The sequence below is a fragment of the Nycticebus coucang genome, chromosome 3, assembly GCF_027406575.1.
Source record: "Nycticebus coucang isolate mNycCou1 chromosome 3, mNycCou1.pri, whole genome shotgun sequence".
Lineage (NCBI taxonomy): Eukaryota > Metazoa > Chordata > Mammalia > Primates > Lorisidae > Nycticebus > Nycticebus coucang.
This window is the reverse complement of record NC_069782.1, coordinates 105,789,165-105,812,130: the sequence shown is the minus strand read 5'-3', so window position 1 is coordinate 105,812,130 and position 22,966 is coordinate 105,789,165. Positions and strand designations below refer to the sequence as shown.

Sequence of the window (22,966 nt, the reverse complement as noted above, 5' to 3'; positions counted from 1 at the left end):
AGCTTGATCAGTGTTGACTGAAATAATCATGTCAGTGAAAGTCGCAACAAATAGTGATTTGTCATTTTGCTTCAAGTCCAAATTTGGATCTTACATGCTGAGAAACTAACATGTGGAAGTTAATCATTTAGCTATTGATCGGTCCAGTATTGTACCTTAATTAGGTTTATTCATGAGCTTGGAGTTCAGGAGGGTCTCTCTGATGCCAAAGGTTTTTACAGCTGCTACAGCAATAGAATGGCGATTGTTTCTGTGATGGCAGACGTTAAATACAACTGGAAAGATAAAACGCCATGTGTAAATTCTCAGAAAAAAAGATAGCAGATGTTGTTACAATTTTTAAGGGCAGTTCTGCTAATGATGGTCAAATTTCTGCCTCTCATAGCAACCTTGTCATGGTAACCATGGAGCAGCCCCCTTAGGTCTTAGTGGTAGCTCCTTATAAATCAAGAGAGTGTTGAGCTTAACTAAGTTTAAATCCAGTATAATAATAGGCTTACCTGGGTCACTTGTGAATAAATAAGCACATTAGTTAATCTCTGACAAAACTTTTGGTATAATCTTAGAGTAGGAAAAATTTTGTCTAGGCCCTGACTCCCTGATGTCCATGGGTTCTTTATATTTAATTCTTCAGATATTGAAACTCATTTATACTAAAAGTGAATGGCTGACTGTAGTTTAAAGGTTACTGAATATCACACCTCAAATGTGGTCACAGCTTTACCTACATGTCGTTCGGGCCATGAGATCTCACTAGGAGGTAAACAGTACCTATTGCATAATCCCTATCTTATGTGGCATTTAAATTTGGCTGAGATGACTCCATGATAATAAGGTACAGAATTCTCAAGATGAAATCCAGAGTGGCTCCTGAATTGTAACTTAGCATTCAGTGGCCATTGGGGACCACCTTGGAGGTATAGCTGGCTTGTGTCCCACTAAGTTCATCTGTTCCTCAGAGTAATGGCAGTGTTTGGTTTTAGTTTAGTTTCGTATCGTTTTCTCTTTTGAGGGATGAAACAATAATAAGGGCAAAAGCTGATACTGATATTGTACTACATATTTTTATATTTGCGTGTCCATCTATTTTAAGTGGTTTGCTTTTGCCAACAGCTGGTTCAAACCCTTAGTTTGCATTTGAAATATTCTTTGTTCCATTTGCAACCTTGCACTGATCTATTTTCCCACATTTTTTTTTTTTTCAAGTTCTCTACTGTTTTTGTTGCCTATCCTGGGAAGATCTGTGTTTCCATTTATGAAAACAAATGGCAAGCTGGGGACCATTTAAAGCAGTTTTTTTTAGTTAATAAAGCCCAGCCAATCTCCTTGTTCTGTTACGTTAAAAGTACATTATCTTTTTTATTGCCAGTTCTGTATGGCTAGGTCTGCTTTCTCTCTCAGCAATCTCAAAGCTGCCCCCCTTGCTTACTGTGTAGAGAATTACCAAATCATCAAGGGTGGGGCAGCACCAGCTGACTTACAGTACAAACCATTTCTCAAAATAACCACAACAGTGCAATACCAATGTGTAATTTACGTCACAGTTTGTTTTTATGAAATAGTTTGTGGCATTTTTATTTCTATTCCGGATGGAATCTTGCTCTCTCTCCCTTTTAATCAGGCATTTAATTTATTTTTATTATTAATATTTTCCACTCCTTGCCTTGGCATGCCTCCAGTTTAACAGCTTTGATGAGGACACACACACACGCACAAACACACCCCAACCCATCTTCCCCGACCTCAACTCTCCAACATCGGTTTAACTGCAGATGTATTTTCCCCTTTGATGTGTACTAACTTAGGGTACTAAGTTTACAGCCCTAAAAGAAAATGAAAAGTACGGTGGAACACAGTGCACATTTACACAGAGCTGTAGCCATGGATTGATAAAGGTGATATACAACTTTGGAATTTTAAACGCTTTCAACCAATTCAAGCTATTTAGTCATATGCTCTGCTGCATTTTTCTTTTACAAATGTCTTTCTGTATAATGTCCTGTAATTAGAACAGGAAATCATTGAGTAACTGCAAGATGAATAAGAGCACTTAGACTGAAAGGAAAATTACCTTCTGAGAAATTATATTCTTTTTTTTTTCTTTCTTCTTCTTCCTTTTTTTTTTTTTTTGCACTGCATGTTACAATGTGGGTAATGATAGTAACAGCTGTAGCTACTCTTATCTGTAGAATTTTCATGCTTAGGTTTTCTGGAATAAAAAATTTCATTTTCAGTAATCATCAAAAATGAATGGACAGAAATAGGAAATGCCTAATTATGACAAATATTCGGTGTCACAACAGAGCCACAATTAAATGGAAGCTTCAATATAATTGTCAATAGTAGTAAGAATTGGAATAGTGCCAGGTATATAAAGTTGATGCTTTGCCTGTTGGTTGGTTGCTAGGAGCGCAGGGAAAAGTAGAAAGCTTTGAGAAAAGAATGCCTAATGTAATAAAGCAACAGAAGGAAGCATAAATCATTGTGAGAGCCTCTCATATTGACATTATTTTACTTAAATTGTTTCAAAACTAGACATCCAGTTTTATAACATGAGCAAATTCATATTTACTTTTTTAAAAAAGAAAGAAAACCGTAGGTTGTCTTTGAAGCACAAGGGACATTGTGTCTCTTGCAGCCTTCATACATTTTTGGAATCTTTTAAGTGAAAATCTTTAAATGTTTGTTTCTGTTGGCATCCAAATGCATTTGCCCTAATACGATTAAGAGAACTAAAGGGCAAAATACTTGGCAGATTTTTCAGTTGAGGTAATTAGGTGCAGGAAGGAACATGCATATTTTTTCCACCAGGCTCTATAAAATCCTGGTGCTAAGGTTTTTTTTAAAGGTGTTTTTTTCTTTTTTAAGCTTACTGATGTTAGAAGTAGATTATAGTGGTTTTCAGTAAGCATACTGGTGTGATGTTTCTGAAACAAGCCTCCCCTCCTCCCCTAAGAATGAAAAAGTTACAATTCTAGATTGTAAGAATTGTGTAAGAGACAAAAGCAAATTTCTCCTCCGGAGTCTATGTTTTCAGCCTCTGTGCGTTTGGCTACCATTATCTATTTTTTAAAAAATAGCATTATGGATATTTGAAAGTCAATGCGCCATTAATTCATTGTGTTTGCTATTTCCTGCATCTCTCCTTGTACAAAGACAACTTGAGCAACATGCTATTCAAAATGAATGCCTGCTCTTATCCTCTCCCCCCACCTCTACCCCACCCCCAGCCCAACTCTGAGGATTAAAGCAATGGTATACAGTTACTGTTTAAAAAGCTTGGGTGGAGTCTTACGTTCTAATTACAGTTTCTCTGTGGAATTCTGTTTTGGACTTTGAAAATATATAAATAAGTGAAAAATTGACATTGAGAGAGGTTAACAAAACGTGTAATTATGATATAAGCACAGGATTAGAGTAATTTTGGTTGAGCATTACAGCCAGTGTACTTTAGGTATTAACTTTTAATAGGCAAAGTTCTTTTTATTGAAGTTGAAATGAGGTTTAGTAATTTTGGGTCTCTTATTCCTTTTCATTTTAAAATAGGCATATTCACATTTTGGGGTGGGCGTTGAGGAATGGGATGACATTTTAATAAAATGTCATAATCATAGTTTAAAATTTTAGTCTTTGGGTACTAGCAATTTATTGCTAATCATTTTCTGTTGACTGCAGTCAGGTAACATATGAATTACCTAACCAACTACGACCGAATGGAGTATGTTAGGAGAATACTTCTTAGGGTAGTATTTTGATTTCTTTTCCTGTGTGGGTGGGGTTGAAAGAAAATCTTTGTTCCAGGAACACTTTGTTTGTCTTTTGCTAAACAAATATGCAATTTATCCATTCTTTATTCATTCTTAGACTTATCTGCTGGTCCTATTATGAATTGGAAAGGGGAAAAAAATCCAACATGGCACGTATTGGCAACCCATGTGTCATGGGTAACTTCGCTTGTGTATATACAAAATGCATAAAGGAGGAAAGAAATAGCTGAGGAATTTAAATAAGAATTCTTGAAAGGACTGTTGGGCTTTATTTGATTCTCCAGTGTACTGGGGCAAAGTTAAACATGCCAGCTGTTGAAAAGTTTAATATTTTTGTAAGCTGTATCCAAAGCAAGTTAATTTCATGTAAAGGCCGGTAAGGCAATTCTGTGAACATGAAATTTTAGACCTGGAAAGCTCTCCCTAAACTCATAATTTTCTACTCTGTTATATACACCTTTCATATTAAAGTGACCCCACTTTGTCATGAGGAAATGTCAGTAAAATTAACATGTCTGCCTAAACTGCAAAGAGACTCAAGGTGCCGCCCTCAGCGAAGCTTTGGCCTAGCTGAATTGTTGATTCTTGTTGATTCTCACCTTTACTCGGATCTTCCCTTTACTGTCATCTATAATGTTTTGTTCATTTTCTTAGGCGTCCTGAAGGTCTCATGGGCTTTCTCTGGTTTTGTAAATATTAACGGCAACTCCTCTGGGGATGTCTAATTGCCAGGTTGAAATTTACTTCTATCCAAACAATACCAAAAGTATGGTCCAAATGGGTGGTTCTGTTCACAAGCAAAAAAGTGATGGTAATTCCTGTTTTGACCTCACCAAGCATTTTCACATTTAAACCAGACCCCCCACCGTGCCTTTAGCCTTTTAGTGTGAAGTAGGGACTCCAAGATGACAAAATATAAGAGTTGGGACTGTTTCCTATCACATGGGTAGAAAGTAGAAAGTTGATGTACATGGAAATAATGTATAAATAGTCAATAGTGTCAAATGTCACAATGTCAATAATGTCAAATAGTTACAATGAGAATTGCAGTGCTTTAAAATAAAACAAGCTGACTAAGCCCGAGTAAAAGAATTCTGGCTTATAACTGGCCATATTCCACAGCGTTATGTGAAACAGAAGTCTCTATTTTACCAGATCAAAGGCCACCATTCTCATCCATAATTTTATAAATTAACTATAAATCTATAATAACTAGTTGTTATTAATAATAACTATTATTATTTTTACCATCATTTTTAAGACATGTTGTCATAATGAAAAGATCATCAAACTTGGAGTTAATAGATAGGGTTATAGTTATTACCTCCAACCCTGTTTAGTTCTTAGAGATCTTAGAGTAGTGATTGGTGTGTCTGAACTTCATTTTCCCATCACTGAATTGGGGACCAGTAACAAGTAGAGATGCTGCTAAAAGGGTTTCTGTGAGGAACAGAAGAGGCATGTTATCTGAAAGACCTTAGCAAATTGTAGGGTTTTATTATCAGTACCAAAATAGCATTAATATTGGCTCTGCTTTCCAAATAGAGAAATGGTACCTCAGTCCCTCGTATTTTTAGTTAAGAGAGCTTTTTACAGTTGCTATCTTTGGTGATATCCAAAACGATCCTGGAAAAGTAGAAAGGAGAAGGGAATTTGGTCCTATATTCTGTCCTGTGTACTGTGGGTGTTAGAACTAGGAATAAAAATATGTATCTGACAACTGAATCTATATATACACATATATACATGCTATATATATTTTTCAAAACTCATATTAAATGTATTGCAATAAATCTCTGCAAAAAGCTAAGCTCAAGAGTTACTGGTTTCAAAGTTAGTGTGCATGAGCTACTTAGAATGCTTGTTGAAAGTGTAAATTTCTATCCCTCAATCTTAAGAGATTCTGAGTCAGTGGTTCTTAATGGCACCCAGATTCTGCCTTTTTATAAACACCCGATGTGATGCTGAGGTGGGGATGTGGGCAGTCCGAAATAGGATAAACTCCAGAGTGAATGGACAGTTGTAAAACTAGTATCCACGAGAGTGGAGGGAACTTATGGTTTTTCTTCCAACAGAAAGAGAAGGATTCATGACTTGGCTAATATTTTAGGAACCACACAAAGGGAAGAGGGATAAATGTTTTGGCCAGGATGAGATAGAAAAAGAAAAAAAAAGAGGGCATTTCCAAGCACAGAATACTGCCAGGGAGCTACCTCCATCCAGAACAGAAGATTAGGAAGAGGTTAGAGATCATAATGAAATGGTCAGAAAAAACAGGGAGAGAATGAAATGATGGGAGGGAAGTGAAGTGGTCCCAAGTGCCATGGGGTATCTTCTCCATGAAACTAACTCTAAAGCAACTGTTCTTTCACATTCCTTTAAGCTGAAAAGCACAACTCTCTCCACTTTATTTCAAGAGCACTTGGAGGAACTGGTGCAACTTTCCCCCATCACAGAGAGCCATTGGCACAACCCAGACTGAGTTTTGGAATCAACAGGTATTTGCACGGTATTTACTGTGTACAGGAGGTGGTGTGAGGTGCTGAGCATGCTAAAAGGAGTAAGTCCAGCCAGTTATTTGTTATACCCACTCTTTTCATTCACAGTGTCTTGGACAAATCCCGTATAGTAATGCAAGTAGAGTGAAATAGATCCTCTGGAGTGTACTTAGATACTCTGGAGTTCTGATGGTGTTTGGTAAATATTTCCACTAAGCCTTTTCATGCTTTAACTGTTATAAAAAGCACAGATCTGAACTCAAAGCATGAACTTAATGTCTTGGTCTGCTGTAAAAATCTCAGATTGGAGTATCTTGGGATATATTCACGTTTAAGCAGCTCAAAACTTGTTTTCATTTGGAGATTTGCCTTCAATGTAAACATATTTCCTTTTAATTATGTGTGCCAGCTGATGAAGTGGCTACCCCACAAACCAGGCAGGAGTCTAAGAATCATACACTGCTAAAAGATGTCATCTTGTAAGCCGCTAAACATCTCCATCCATAGAGGAGTCTCCAGCCTGAGGAACTAAGTGAACATAATTAGGAATACATCTGGGCATTGGCCTCCTATCTGAAAAGGTCACATGCACCCCTTCCATTGGTGCTAGTTATGTTCCATCATTATGTTCTGTCCTTGCTCATTCGTCTCCCACTGCTTACCAGATGGCCATAATAATGTCAGTATCCTTAACAACTGTCTTGTGCAATTCCCTGCAGCATGGTAAGGGCTTGAAATATTGAGTCTTTTCCCTTTGGATAAGCAAGTGACATGTCTGGGAATTGCTTAAAACTGCTCTGATGGCGTGGTTGTAGAGTAACAGCAAACTGGAGCCTAAATTCAGCTTGACATTGTGTGGGCTGCAGGGTTACAAAGGGGAGGTGTTAGCCATTCCTCAAGTTCAGGAAAAAGGAGGACTTTATCCGTGCAGAGTCTGGTTTCTATAACTGAGAACAAAATATAGTGAGGTGTAAATAAGCACTAAGATCATCATAAGAGGAAGCTTCACTCATCTGCTGAAATATTCTCCTGAGTTAAGTTGGTTCCGGTGGAAATGTCTCATAAGAATGTGTGAGGAGACCTCTCTGCGTGGTTCTCTGAGATATGCCAAGCTACCAGATGGATTTGAGGAGCATTAAAAGACAGGGGGTACGGCTATGAGGGAGGCTGGAAAAGGAAGATGTATCAATCAAGTTGGGGTAGATCATGCTGCAATAACAAATGGCCCCCAAATCCCAGGTGTTTAAAATAATAGAGATTTATTTTCCACTTGTATGTCTCTTTGGATAAACCAGGGGTTCTGCTTCCAAGACTCAGAATGCCAGAGTAGACCCTACCTGAAACATTACAGACAGCTAGAACAAAGGCAAAGAGAAACTGTGGTCAGTGGCACATAGGCTGTCAAAGTAGACACACACTTTGGTCATATTTCATTGGTCAAAACAAGTCACATGGCTCCTGGGCTTCAAGACAGTGGGAAGCACAGTCTTTCCATAAGCTGATAAAGACAACAGGAAATATTTGCTGAACAGCCCTAATGACCCCTAGCAGACGATGATGCTATTTAGACTCGTGGGCGTCTCTCTGGGGCCAGATGACCTTTCTAGAGGCCTCAAGCCCTGCACAGGTTATAGAGATGTTCCTTGGGTTTTCATCCAAAAAAACCATCATAAATTTAAAATGTACTTAATACCCCTAACCCACCAAACATCATAGCTTAGCCTTGCCCATCCGTGGGCAAAATCACCTGACCGCAGGGTGCACCCCAGAGCCCCGGTGAGAGTGCGCTGTGGCTCACTGCCCCTGCCCTGCATTTCCAGAGAGGATCTACTGCAGCCCAGGAAAGTCTCAAACGGCATAATTGGAAGTCCCGTGAAATACTGAATGTGTATGGCTTTTGTACCATCGTTAAGTCAAAAATCTTAAATGGGACCATCGTAAGTTGGAGACCATCTGTATAATCCAATATAAGAGCAACACCAAACTGTAGAAGGAAGTGTAAAGAAGCACAGTCAAGTACTGCCTTTTCCCTACCACGGTGACTTTAATGTTTAAAAACTGCATTTTTTTCAAAAAAGTTCTTTTTGGCTCTGCTGCTTGCCATTGATACAGGTGTTGATTAATGTCTCTAGGGCCATCACACTCTTTCTTTTCTCCACAAAGAGTCTCTGCAGCAATCTGAGGTTTTTTGGTGGGGCTGGATGAATGAGGTTGGGCCAGGCGGGTGTGTGTGTGGGGGGTGATGCTGGTGTCCCCTAGACTGTGATGAGGATGAATGGGCTGGTGTGAGAGTCTTTGTAATGACTGCATCGATAGTCCCAAGTCAGAAGCGATTATTGAGATTATGTCATGGCCATGGAAGGTCTTTGTTGGAGGGAAGAGGGTAATGGAAATATTTTCTCATTTGTCTAGGGGAGGATGAGGAAGAGACCAACGTGATCGTTCTCAGCTATCCCCAGTACTGCCGCTACCGCTCTATGCTGAAACGTATCCAGGATGAGCCGTCGTCCCTTCTGACGGACCAGTTTGCATTAGCCCTGGGCGGCATCGCTGTCGTCAGCAGGAACCCTCAGATCCTGTACTGTCGGGACACCTTTGACCACCCTACTCTCATAGAAAACGAGAGTATATGCGATGAGTTTGGTGAGTCTTTTTTTTTCCTTCTGCTATCTGATACTTACACACATGTGCCTGGTCGCTCTTGGTTCAAGCGAAGAGCAGTGGTGGGGAATGGGGCTGAGTTCCACGCCCACACCTGCCCCACTCCCCCCTACACTATTGCTGCATAAGTCGTCACTGCCTCTGTTTACCATGAGGAAGAGATTATTATTTAGTATTTATTGTCCAATAGAGAGTCTGAAGTAGCTTGGTTGACCTTGAAATTGATCTTTGGGACAGATAACTTTCACATTAGTTCTCTCTCAAAAGGTTTTGGCTGTTCACGTTTGTTGTTGGCATTTAACTGATCACTCCTTCTATAGTGTTATAAGGTACTATAAAAATGCACCAGATGTAACCACTTCAGTACATGTCCCTGGGTATCCAGGGACCCACACACTTTGCCCGCCAAAGGTAAATTACCTGCACGCAGTTTGCATCTCTGTCTCGTTGACTGGGCATGTGTTTCCATAGACAGAGGAGGAGAAGATGTCACATCATCAGTTTGGAAAACCTTACGTGGTGCTGGGAATACGGGGAAGCAAGCCAAGATAACTGTTTTCTTACATCTTCACTTTCTCACCTGTTTGTTGAAGAGATTGGATCTTATCAGTGGTTCTCAGCAGGCTGAGCAGGGATGTCAGAATATGCTGGAGAGCATTATCAAACTTTACTTGTTCCCCTTCTGTAAAGTTTAGAAATTCTTATATGCTGTGGAATTTGTACAATTATGGAGGCATAAACATCCCCCACCCTCACCCTGCCCCTTCTCCGTGAATCACCACCATAGCGTGACCACTGAAATGGCTGAGCACTGCTGCACCCCTCCCCGATACCTGGCTTAGAGAGTGTAGAGTTCTATAGAGGTGGGATGTGGCTTGATCCTGTTGGCTGATATTTCCCCAAGGAACCCAAGTTTATGGATTATTCAGATTCATATTATTCTGCTTAACCATGGAAGATCTTAGCATGGTTTGGGAGTCCACTTGTAGACTTTCAAATTTAATTCCTCTTGACTCCCGCAACCCTGTAACTGCTACTGGGGAGATTTTTGTAAGTAGATATATGGCCACAGGTAGGCTGAGGATGAGGGGAAGGGGAACAAAAAGATCTAAGTTAATTAGATTCTAAAGGCTGTGACTTTTTCTTTATAACTTGTTTTTCCTGATGACTTTGACAACTCTAACTTATCAAAAGACTGTTAATCTGTAAGAGGATAATAGTGTTTGTTCAAGTTCTTTTTTCCTTCTTCAAATAAACAGTTACTGCGTGTTTTAAAATATTCAAATAACCTTTGAATTCAATTAGAAAATATATGTGCAATACATTTTTTTAATATCCTCTCTTTTTAGATCAGCATTTACAAAATCTTTCCTTTTCAATACTTGTGTTGGAGTTTTTCTTTGGGATGTCCAACTCAAACCCTACATCCCACTGGCTTGCTCAAGAGGTCTCTAAATTTTTGACACAGAGTAAAACCGAAAGAGAGCTTTCCCTCATGAACAGTATTCAAAATCAGAGTTTCGCATTGTAAAATAATGAAAAAAATGTTTTAACCTTTTTGGCTAATTTAAGAGTTATTAGTCATTGAGTTTCAAAGCTGTTGCATCTAGAATTGGTAATAGAAGTTCCAATTCAACAGCGATCATAATGGTTGTTAAGAGTTACTAAATTAGCTTTAAATGTTCTCACAAACACAAGCATCTGACTTTTTGAATGTTTTCCTGAACTTTCTTCTGGTATAGCTAATTTTAACACTGTTTTTTTTTTCTCCAGCCTCTTAAAGTGGAAGCTTTCTTTTGGAATAAAGGTACCTTTAAAGAGCTTCTAGATGGCTAGTTTAATAATTAGAATATTAGATTTTTTTAGTTGTTTGTTCTTCAAATAGTTTGTACTTCTTAGAGTATTTCATGTTCGTGAATGAACAGAAAAGCTTATTTTGACCTGATTTGAGTACTTACACCAACATTCCTTACCCAGCCTTCCACTTTTGGTCACACATCTAAATTTCCAGATAGCACCCTTTTTCAAAGATCCAACTGGTTGTATTTGAAATTGACATGGGTTAAAGTGTTTGTTAAAATGTGGCATTGAGTTTCTCCAACCAGCTAACAGTTGGTGGAAGAACATAAATTTAATTAGTGACTAGCATTAAACAAATGTTCCTAATATTAAACACTGCCAGATGACTGAAACACTTCTGTCAGATCACCGAGAGTGCCAGGGGGCCCACAGATGAATTTTCTACACAGTATATATTCTGTACTACACGTTTGGTGACTTCAGTAATTGGTCAAATGTAATTTAGGTAACAGTATGCCTAGGCTATAAAAATGAAATTTTATTAGCCATATCACCAGGTGGATGGGTGGCGGGGCTGATGGCAAAGAGTTTATAGCATTTAGCAGCTACACCTTTGACACACGAAATTCATAAATTGCTGTAAAATACCTCCAAGGTCCTTCTCAAAAGGACAGTGTCTGCTTTCCTATGGTTGAATAATATTTATTTTATTAACTAATATACTTTTTGCTTTCTTCTATTAAATGGGATTATGGAGTGGGGTAAGTGGAAGGTGTTCAAAAGATAAATAAAACATAGTCCTTACTTGTTTTGAGGCTTTAAAAATCTAATTGGGGAAGACAGGATTAACACACCTGGAAGGTGAACTAATGTTACAAGAAAGTTGATGATTAGGTATTTGGGGAGTGTTACAGAAAGCAAGTTCGGCAGGAATTTGGCAGTGGCCTGGGAGGGTACGGTGGGCAGTAGATGGAGATGGCAGTCATGGTGAGTGGTCATGGAAAGCCTGTGGGAAAGGCAGGATTTGATCTGCCGCCTCCTTTTTTGAGACAGAGTATCATTCTGTTGCACAGCCTGGAGTGTAGTGTGTTGTCAGAGCTCACTGCAGCCTTAAATTCCTAGGCTCAAGCAGTCCTCCTGCCTCAGCTTCCCATGTAGCTAGGACTATAGACACATACCATACCTGGCTAATTTTTAAATTTTTGCAGATATGGGGTCTCTCTGTATTGCTCAGAGCTGGTCTCAAACTCCTGGCCTCAAGGGATCCTCCCACCATGGCCTCCCAGAGTGCTAGGATTATAGGATGAGCCATGGTGCCCTGCCTTAATCTGCTTTTAAAAGATAGGGAGCAGGTTACTAGAAAACTATTAGAAAAGTCAAAATGGTTTAAAATACATGTCCTGGGTCATGTGCAGTGGCTCACACCTGTAATCCTAGCTCTCTGGGAAGCCAAGGTAGGTGGATTGCTTGAGCTCACAGGTTCAAGGTGAGCTGAGCCAGAGTGAGACCTCATCTCTAAAAATAGCAGGGCATTGTGGTGGGCACCTGTAGTCCCAGCTACTTGGGAGGCTGAGGCAAGAGAATTACTTGAGCCCAAGAGTTTGAAGTTGCTGTGAGCTATGATGCCACGGCATTCTACCAAGGGTGACAAAGTGAGATTCTGCCTCCAAAAAATAAAATAAAATAAAACAGAACACGTGTCTTGACTCTTCCATGTTAGTTAAAGGCTGCCTTTGCCCTGGGTGGGCTGATGGTATCCCTTCAGTTTGTTTGCCCTTAGTCACTGTGCTGTGGGTGGGTTTTATTAATATAACTGGCCTGGTGTGAAACATGGATGTGAGTCAGTGGACTAAGCCTGGGAAGATCCAGGCAGTGGCTTTGAAACTAGAACTGGTTTTCTTTGTTGGATTAAAAGGTGGCCCCACATTTCCTCCATGTGCTGTATAGCTTACCTATGCTCCCCGGATTCATCTCTGAAAATAGATTTTGCTCTGTGGGACAACCTTGCCCAACTGCCCAGCCACTGCCCTCCCAACTCCCCCCATCCCCCTGCTGTTTTAATGTTGTCCACTGAATAACAAGTTTAATTGAACGAGTAAGGCCTTTAAATCTACAATGAGTCCTGTAAATAAATTCTCTGTGGAATTTTATGAAACTATTTAATGAAAAGTTTGATTAGAAGCTATTAAAGAAAAATAGCATAGATGAAATTTCATCATTTAGTCCAACATACAGTAGTGTCATTTTGATTTTTATTTACACTGAGATATTCAGAATAGAGTAAATATATCCTGGTTTTAATTAACTATCCTTCTTACTGGGAAAAGGTTATTTTGGGCTGGAAGGGTTTTGATAGCATACCATCTGCTTTCCCTACTGTATTTTATGCAGGTCCCTTCCTTACTTACAGCACTGTGCAATTTCTAAGCCTATGACATAAGCATAAATGGAGTCAGATTAATGGTAGGTGACTGAAAAGCTTCAGCCTCAACATCCTACCCAAATTCTTCCATTTTGCCAGTTACCCTGCTCTTAAAGGCAATATGCTCTTTTCTTAGCACAAGAGAATTGACTATTTTAAAACTCAAGCAACAGACTTCCCATTAAAGCCTTATGAAAACTCGTTGTATTACATGTGCAATTAGGCAATGAGACTGTAATACCAACGAGGGGACAGGGACATGAGTGATAATTTTTTCTTCCTACAAATCTTTACCCTGTGCATAATTCCTGCCCTCACTGTCCTGTTAGAATGTCTTCACATCAGGCATTTTCCAATAAACCCCTGCTCTGCTTTACCTTTTTTTTAATAATATGATTTTTCTCTTATAAAATGCATACTGTCATTTATATTATGCATACTGTTATTGTCTACGTTGGGGAGAAAACACACACATGCAAACATTTTTGCCTATTTCTGTTGTTAGAACAAGAAAACGTCCACCACTTTGTAATGTGCGTCGTTTACATTACTATCCCATAGATTTATTGCCCATGTGTGAAGTGTTGACAGCTAAATCCAAACAGGGGCATGCATAGTACAGTAGATAAATGGATAACTTTAAGGCACTGGCTTCCTTCAGAGAGATGGAGGGTGGCTCAATATACATAAGTGAGATGAAATCAGTTCCTAAAGGTATGTGGGACTAAATGGATTAAGATACGGCTGACTGAAAAGGCGGGGGAAAGAGGGATATGGTTTATTTTGGTTTGAATTTTGAATTGCAAAGAGGCATAAGAAATTAAAGTCATGCTTCTAAGGTTTTTGGCAATTGCAGGGGAGTGTGGTTGTGTGTGTGTGTGTATTTCTTGACCAGAGAATGGAAGAGGATAAAGGGAGGATGTGGCAATTCCCATGGAAAGAAAAGCGATGAGATGGGTTGTCATCAGATGTTTGGTCCTTATGTTGACACCATGAGCTCTGATCTTCAGAGAGAAGTTAGTTACGTCAATATTAAAACACACCTTCTACTAGGGGCCCCCCAAAGGACAGCAGGATGTAGTACAAAGAGTGCTGGGCTTATGGGCAAATAGCCCAGGTTTAAATCAGGACTCAATCATCAGATTCTCAATGCCTCTGCTCCCGTGACATGAGGTCCCACTCTTGCCCCAGCTGTAAAACCAGGTAATAACAGCCAACTTACTGGACTCAAAATAAGTCTATATTCAGTTGATTGAAAAAAATCCTCTTGATAAATGGAGATTCTTTACTGTTTCTATTAGATCCTTAGGTCTTGGACAACTTGTCTTCATCCAGAAACTATCTTGCTTTTTGAATAATAAAGGAACCCAGTTCCATAGGACTGTCTTGCTGGAACCTTAATTGAAAAGTTTTCTACTTTCTACAATATGTTTTTAAAAAGGTTTTCTATCTTTGTACTGAATTTTCTTGTCTTGTTTTTCTTGGTGAGTGAAATAATGACATTATAGACAAAAGAAAAAAAAGCAACCGGAGAGAGAGAAAACAGATGAGGGGAGGAAACCTTAAATTGTTATGAAAGAAAACTCAGGACATAGACAGTTATTTTGAAGCATAAAGGACAAGCTAGGCTCTGCCTCTTCCGCTGTCAAGATCGCATGTTTTGCTGGAAATGAAAGGAAAGGCAGTTGTTTTGTTAAGGATCATGGGAATTTGTAAGTGAGAAACATTTTTTTCTCTTTACCAAGGTGGGCTTCATGGTCACAGTGGATGTCAGTGATCAAATGGCTTTGTTCCTGGCCCCTGTCCACATTCGTAATTTTTCTATCTGCCTGTTGTGCCCACCAATCTCCCAAATGATAACAAGGCAGACGTTTTCTTTTTTAATTGACGCTAATTGGGAAAAGAGGTGTGTTTGTCATATATCTGTTTATGCAGAAGACCTTAACCTTCAGAGACCTCATTTGGAGGATTGCTTTGTCTTGGAAGTTTCCTAGAGGTTTTGTTTATTGTTAGAGAACAACTGAAATAAGTTACCTTTGGTACCTCTTCCTTTTTGCATGTGCTGAAATGGGGACAGAAAGAATGTTAATGTCATCTTAAAACATAGTGAACCTGGTTGGATTAGCTGGTAGTGGTGTATCAGATGTGCTTCATGGTACAAGTAATGGTTAACATACGGGCTCAGTTTCCAGAACAACAGAAGAAAAGAGAGCAGACCTCCTTGGGCAGAGGCCTTGGAAGTCAGGAATCCATCTCTCTTGGAGCTTTATAAACAAAATTTTTATGTTGCTACTGTAAATTAATTTGCAGAGTCATAATATATGGAATGAGTAGGATTAGTGGATTTCTTTTCTATTTCTGGAACTTGAAAGGAGATTTTAAAATAACTCCAGACCCCTTTTGTAGCTGAGTGGATTCATTGGGTTACTAAAAACTATTTGTGGGAAAAATAAGCTATTTGAACTCATGGGTGCAATAAATTCTTGTTCACCTCAGAAGAAAGGATTTGTACCTATATTGGCTAATATTTCACCTAGCATCTCCTCTAGAAAAGCAAGAAAGTTATATCCCATCCCATTCACAAGATCAACATATTCCTGTCTAGGGTGAAAGAGGCATTTTTATTAATTAAGAAATGCACATGCAAAACTTAGGAAAAGAACCAGGTCATTGGAAACCCACAGGCAAAAGTGCTGCTGGGGAGAGATGGTGGAATGAGGTTCGGAATAAGTCTATATTTTCTTGATGTTTTTAAATCCTCTTGATAATGAAGGTTCTCTATAATCCCCTTTATTCTTTCCTGTCAGGACAACTAGATTGATTTAAGCTCTTTGGATGGTAGGTGAGGCTGTCTGGGGATGCTTAGTGTGGTAACTGGCACACAGCACAACCCCCTTCATTCATTCCCTCACCGGGTGTCTGTGACACGCCCATCATGCCCTGAGTATTGTTGAGGTCCCTGCGCACAACAGTTGAGAACAAGACAGAAATGTTACCACTCTTAAAGAGCATTCCTTGTACAAAGTTTTCCAAAGGTCACCATAAATAGAAAAAAACAGAGTCATATTTTATGTTTTATTACATATTTTTAATATTTACCAACATGTAGAGAAAATTTTTGTAAAAGCTTGTGAATATTTTGTAAGTAAAGGTATATTTAGCTACAATTTCCCATTTTCCCTGTGTGTGAATGGAGATAACCTGTGGGACACCCTGTGGTATATGGAAAGGAGTGATGACTAAGAAAATGTGCCTCGCTCACAGGTATTGACCTCCTTGGATTTTTGTGAAGGTTAAATGAGTTACCAAATAAATGTGTACTTAGTTGGCCCATGATAAATACTATTTTTTTTCCTGGTAAATACTATTTAAGTACTCATTGTTAACCCATTCCTATACTTCTTAAAGCACCCAGAAGAACTTAAGCACATATTGGGTCCTTAATTGTTCCTCAGAAACACCCACAAAATTGTTTCATGCTCATTTATGAAATGATACTTCATTTGCTAATGAAAATCATTCAACATCCCTTCATTACAGAAATATAGTAGAACCTCTCTAAGTTGACCACCCAAGGGACCATAGCAGCTGGTCAGTATACAGAGGTGGTCAACACAAGGAACTAGGCTGCTGTACTGATGTGTGCATGTGGTACACGTCTGGTCTATGAAAATCAGGTCAAGTTAAGGAGGTGGTCAGTGCAGGGAAGTGGTCGACAGTGGAGGTGCTACTGTACTGTTTGCTTGTGCCTCTGAACAGCATGTTTCTCCAGGTATGGGTCTGTCCGACTTCTTCCTTTCATTCAGGCCATGGCTCCCAGAGAAGTCTCTGCTCTCTGGCCACCCCTTCTCCTCAAGTTGATGCTTTCCCATCACCCAGTGGGTTGTTATCTTCCTGTAACTCATCATTATCTAAATTATCTCCTATATTTGTTTGTTTACATGTTGCTAGTCTGTCTCTCTCTTCCCCTCCCCCACGCTACAACTTAAGCTCTTAGTAGATGTTACCAGAGAATTTTCTGTCTTGCTCGCAACAGTGTGCCCAGGACCCAGGCCTAGTGTCCTAGTGCCCAGTAGGCGTGTGATGGATGTTGGTTAAGTGAGTGGATGGACACCTACACTGTGTGTCAGTATCGCTGCCGTCCCACCTGCACAAGTGAGCATGACTTCCCCTGCTCACACCTCCCAGGGCTTTCCATCTCATCAGAGAAGCAGAAATAAAGGGCGGGCCCAGGAGGCGCCTGTGGCTCAATGGAGTAGGGCGCTGGCCCCATACGCCAGAGGTGGCGGGTTCAAACCCAGCCCCAGCCAAAAACAGCAATCAATCAATCAATCAATCAATTATCAAAATAAAAATAAAGGGCGGGCCCTTTAAGAGCAGGACCTGTGTGGGAGTTGAAAGGGGCAGACAGTGAACTGCCCCCTGTTCTCATGGACTCTGTAAGACATAGGGTTTCCACGCTGACAGGACCGTCATTATACACCTCTCTGTGATTTTCTGCTTAGAATGCATCGGCTCTCCCAACTTGGCATCCTTCTTTAATGAAAAAATTATAGGTCTAATTTCAAAAAATGAAATGTATGCAAGCTTTCCTGCGTCTGTCACTTCTTTATTCCTGTAGCCCATAAATCATCTCCCTTTTTAAAATTAAATTTCGCTGGCCATGATTTGGTAATGGGTTTTCAAAGGAGGCAGAGGAGCCAAGCTCTTGGCACGAGAGCTGCTGCGCTGCCTGCTCGGGAAATCTTCTCATTGCTGGCTGGCCTGCATCTTGATTCCCTCGTCTGGGCTTGACGCTCCCTTTGGGAGTTGCCCAGAAGTTCTCTCCCTAAGAAGCTCTTCTCAAGTGGCCTTTTTGGCTCTCTGGTCACCATCTTGGAGGACCAAAGGACAGAGGGGATTTAGGCAGAAGAACACCAGAAGCAGCAATGCTTCTTGGTGCTGATTCCTTCCCTCAGTGAGCACAGATTGTGTTTAAGGTAGAGCCCCAGGCATTGTTGGGGCTCTGGTCTCTGCTCTCTGGACAACTGGCAATCAAGTTGTCTCAGGTAAGACTGGAGCAATGGCCTGTCCTCTTACCTGTCCTGAGCGGTACCCATGAGTGGCCTCAGAGAGGTTAAGCAGCTCTGAAGGCTCACAAACCTGGCATGATGCTCTGAAGTAGGAGGTTAGCAAAGCAACACCCCCACACACACCCTCAGGCCTGCTCACCCCACTGGGCACATTTTTCTGCTACAAAGTGATGGAGTTAAGAGTCAGGAGTTATTTTGAAGTTCAGAGGAAAAAGTATATGCCAAAGCTTTGTAAATGAGGGAATTTGTCATGTAACAGACACACCAAAGCAGTCTGTTACGAGCTAAGAGAGGATGTCGAATTCTGTGTGCTGCTGGGGTGAACAGATGCCTGAGAGAGGCCCCGATGTCAAGGGAAGCTTCTGAGAGGAAGTGGATCTTCCACTGGACCTTGAAGGAGGAAGTTATTTCAGGTGAGGACGTAGACAATGCCCTGGACTTTGAAGCTCAAGGAAAGAGGTTGTTTCCTCTGCCATTTTTAACTTTGTGCGTAGAGAAAAAGCAGCCTCCACAACAAAACTCTTTTTTCCTTCCTAGGAGTTGTTACATTCCCCAGAGCGTCAGGTGCCTTGAGTCTTCCCTCATGGACTCCATCATGGTTAGAACCCAGGGAAGTCCTCTGGGAAGAAAAATCTACTTGTCTCTTATCTTTCCCTGAGGTCTACGAGAAAAAAAAGGAGCGATGGGCAGCGCCTGTGGCTCAAAGGAGTAGGGTGCTGGCCCCACATACGGGAGGTGGCGGGTTCAAACCTGGCCCCGGCCAAAAACTGCAAAAAAAACACAAAGAACAACTTTTTGGTAGTGGACAAAGAAGTGAGCTGTCTTCTTGGTTTCCTGGCAGCTTACCAGGCTGTTTAAGAGGGTCACTTCAAAATAATCATCTCTCGCACTTTGCTCCTGGTCCCTTCTGTGTTACTTCATGCTTTGCCAAGGTTGGATTTCCCCCTTCTGCCTGATCCTGATGTTAAAGGTTTCGATTACACTTCTCTTTCCTAGATGCTAAGCTTCTTGAGGGGATAGGAATCATGCCTTACTCATCTTCATGTCAACATATGTTGTTAAATTAATATAAAAACTCTTATGGATTCAGGGGGCTTCAACTCTCCATCATTTTATCTCCTTTCTTAAATATGTCAAGTATTTCTTGACCTTGATCTTTTAATTTTTAGTTCATTGCCAGTTGATCTAATTCTCAAAAAAGCTACTTAATTCAAAGGGACTGTGTTTTTCTTGACATTTATTTATCTTTTTAAACCACAGAGATATTGTTCATGTATTGGTCAGTGTCTTTGTGTGTGTGTGTGTATTTTTTTTTTCTTTGAGACAGAGCCTCAAGCTATCGCCCTGGGTAGAGTGCCGTGGCGTCATAGCTCACAGCAACCTCTAACTCCTGGCTTAAGCGATTCTCTGGCCTCAGCCTCCCAAGTAGCTTGGACTACAATGCCCAGCTATTTTTTTGGTTGTAGTTGTCATTGTTGTTTGGCAGGCCTAGGCTGTATTTGAACCCGCCAGCTCTGGTGTTTGTGGCTGGCGCCTTAGCTGCTTGAGCTACAGGCACCGAGCCATGTATATTGTTCATTTGTTATAATACTTAAAAGACCCTGTAGTCTGCATAACCTAGAAGGGTGCTCTTTCTAGAAAGAAGCACCTTAACTTAGATCAAATGGTACCTTGGATCCAGAGAGCACCCTTCCAACTTGTAACTCACAGAGATCAGGATTCATTGTGGAATTCCAGCAGTAGGGGCTGATCCAATTAGCACCCAGGGCACTGTCAGGTTCTGACTAAATGTGGACTCTGAGGATCAGAAACAATAGTTCAGGCTGGAATCATATTAGAAAGTGTTAAAAAAAAAAAAGCCTTAGCCAATATGAAGTGTTTCTATGGAAGATCCCTTGGTGGATGGCACTGAGACCCCAAGGATCCTTCATGAATCACTGAACATCTCTCAGCAGGGTTCCTTGTAAGAGCCTGGATGGGCAACCTCAGGATACACATTGTTTAACAGGTCACACTTCCTTCTTCTCCATCCCAGCCATGAATATTATGTCTTTGAATGAGGAGATCAACTATTTTAACAAGATGTCTTAGTCCTTTTGGTGTTGCTATGAAGGAATACCCGAGGCTGGGTAATTTATAAAGAAAAGAGGTTTATAAGGCTCATGGTTCTTCAGGCTGTACAAGAAGCATGATGCCAGCATCTGCTTCTGGTGAGGGCTTCAGGGAGCTTCCACTCAAGGCAGAAGGTGAAGGGGAGCAGGAATCACATGCCAAGAAGGAAGCGGGAGACACAGGGGGAGGGAGGAGCAGATCCCCTGGGAGTTAATAGAGGGGGAACTCATTCATCACTTCCAAGATGGTACCAGCAGTTCATGAGGGATCCACCCCCCAACCAAACACCTCCCACCAAGACGCACCTCCAACATTGGGTCAGACTTCACCACGAGAAATGGAGGGGATAGCACAAGGTATCACGCAGAGTACCTTGGACTTCTGCCTCATTTCCTGTGTCCCCTTGTAAAGAGAGAGGATGTTAGTAGTAGTTGGTTTTCTTGAGGTCTGTCTTTACTGAGCGCAGATGGTAGGTGCTATGCCAGAAGGCATTGCATCCCACAGCTGCTGAAGGAAAGGGAGTTGAGATGCATTGAGGCTAGCACAAACCCAGGGACTGTTGTGGAGCCCCATTAAGTTGTCTCCATGACCCTGGATGACAGTGCCCTCCACATGAGCTGAGGAGGGTGTCCCAGAGATGCAGGAAACTTGGCTGCCCACCCAGCGCTGGTGACTGCTGGTCACACCCTCAGCCCTAAGAGGAATGCCCTACGTGGTAAGAGGGCTTCTTATTGCTTTTCAAAGTGCCTTTTCCCAGTCTTGCCTCTGTACAACTCTGCCACACTAGGCCAACAAGTGTCACTGACCCCATTGGGTGGTTGAAGAAGCTGATCAGGTGAGTTAGTGGCTAAATGCTGGTGCAGTAGTGGTGATAATCCCGATGAGCCTCGAGCGTCAGCTACTCAGTCTGCTCTGAATGCTGAAGGGCATGGTGACACAGCTGCAAGTGTACATGCAGCAGACCCTATTTAACCAGTGTCTTCAGTTAACCAGGTCCTCCCTCCTCTATTCATCTCCTTGGTACAATATTTCAAGGAAGGAAAAAAGTAAATACTTAAAGAACAGTTCATATGTTTTTCAAAATATTTTTCTCATTCTGAAATTATTTCCATGGTATAAAGTGCAAGTATAGTAATAACTGGCACCCTTCCGCGATATGTACCATACATCAGGCCTTATATTAAGCCTTTACATACGTTGTCTTAATTTTTATAGCCTTCCTATAAGGAAGCTCATATTAACTATCACTTCAACAGGGGAACAAATTGCAGCTAATAAAAGTTAAATAAGCCCAAAGTCACACCCCTAGTGAGTGAATGGCCAGGCTGGGCCCCAGTCAGGTCTGTCTGACTCCAAAGTTGATGTGCTTATCCACTCTTGCCTCCCTGAATCTCATCTATAATTTCATCCGTGTTACCTATTTCCTTCAAGTCTTTTTCCAAAGCGTTTTTATTTATTTGAGAACATTTTATTTATTTTTATTTTTTTTGCAGAGACAGAGTCTCACTGTACTGCCCTCAGGTAGAGTGCCGTGGCGTCACACGGCTCACAGCAACCTCTAACTCTTGGGCTTACGCGATTCTCTTGCCTCAGCCTCCCAAGCAGCTGGGACTACAGGCGCCCGCCACAACGCCCAGCTATTTTTTTGTTGCAGTTTGGCCAGGGCTGGGCCTGAACCCACCACCCTCGGCATATGGGGCCGGCGCCCTACTCACTGAGCCACAGGCGCCGCCCTATTTGAGAACATTTTATGTATGCAAATTTTATCTACTAAATTTTTAGTTATTATAAGATAAACATTTTCCAATATTACATATGGCTTATGTATATCATTTTAACGATGGCATAATATTGCATGAAATGAATTTATCAACCTAAGAAGCTTAGATTGTTTTCTGCACGATTTTATTTTATGGCTGTAATGTACAATTTATAATTAACACTGTAATGAACATCTTTACACATAAAAGCATTTGATAGATTCCAGGAAACTTATGTTGCCAAAATAATTTTCCTTCTAAGCAGTAGCAAAGGTACCAAATAATCAGAGTCTGCTATGGACTTAGGTGTCTACTAAACTTTCTACAGCTGTGGGTGAGGGCGCTAAGATACTTCGGGGCACATGTGAGATGCATATTATTATGAGTACCTAATAGTCATGTGTGTATAGGGTCACATGTGATGTTTTGATACAGGCATACAATGTGAATTAAATCAGGGTAATTAGGGTATCCATCACTTAATTTATCATTTCTTTGTGTTGGGAACATTCAGATTTCACTCTTTTAGTTATTTTAAAGTATACACTAACTTGTTGGTTATAGTCACCTTGTTGTGCACATGTGGTATTTTCATATAAGAATAGAATGTGTAATGATCAAATCAGTGTTCAGAATGAAGATTCAGAGTTTCTGCGTGGCTCTAAATCACAAAAGGAAAAACTTCCTTCAGAGAGTACTCAGCATCGGTGAGAAACTGAGCTCGGGCAATGATTTTCACACCTGCATCTTCTCCTGAAGAACTTACGAAAAACTTGACTCCTGGGGTCTGCCTCAGACCTCCTGAATTTGAATAGGTAATATCTTATTACTGACATTTTAAACTGACCAGTGAAAATTGTATATATTTATTGTG

At 40.7% G+C, this 22,966-nt stretch overlaps 1 protein-coding gene across 2 annotated transcripts in view; it reads left to right on the top strand.

Annotated features, from left to right (window-relative positions):
- Positions 1-22,966, top strand: part of ARID5B (AT-rich interaction domain 5B) — a 188,642-nt gene that overhangs the window by 80,936 nt on the left and 84,740 nt on the right. For both annotated transcript variants that reach the window (XM_053583496.1, XM_053583497.1), the window contains one exon: positions 8,678-8,908. In XM_053583496.1, the coding sequence (XP_053439471.1) occupies positions 8,678-8,908 (231 nt within the window). The remainder of the gene's footprint in view (positions 1-8,677; positions 8,909-22,966) is intronic.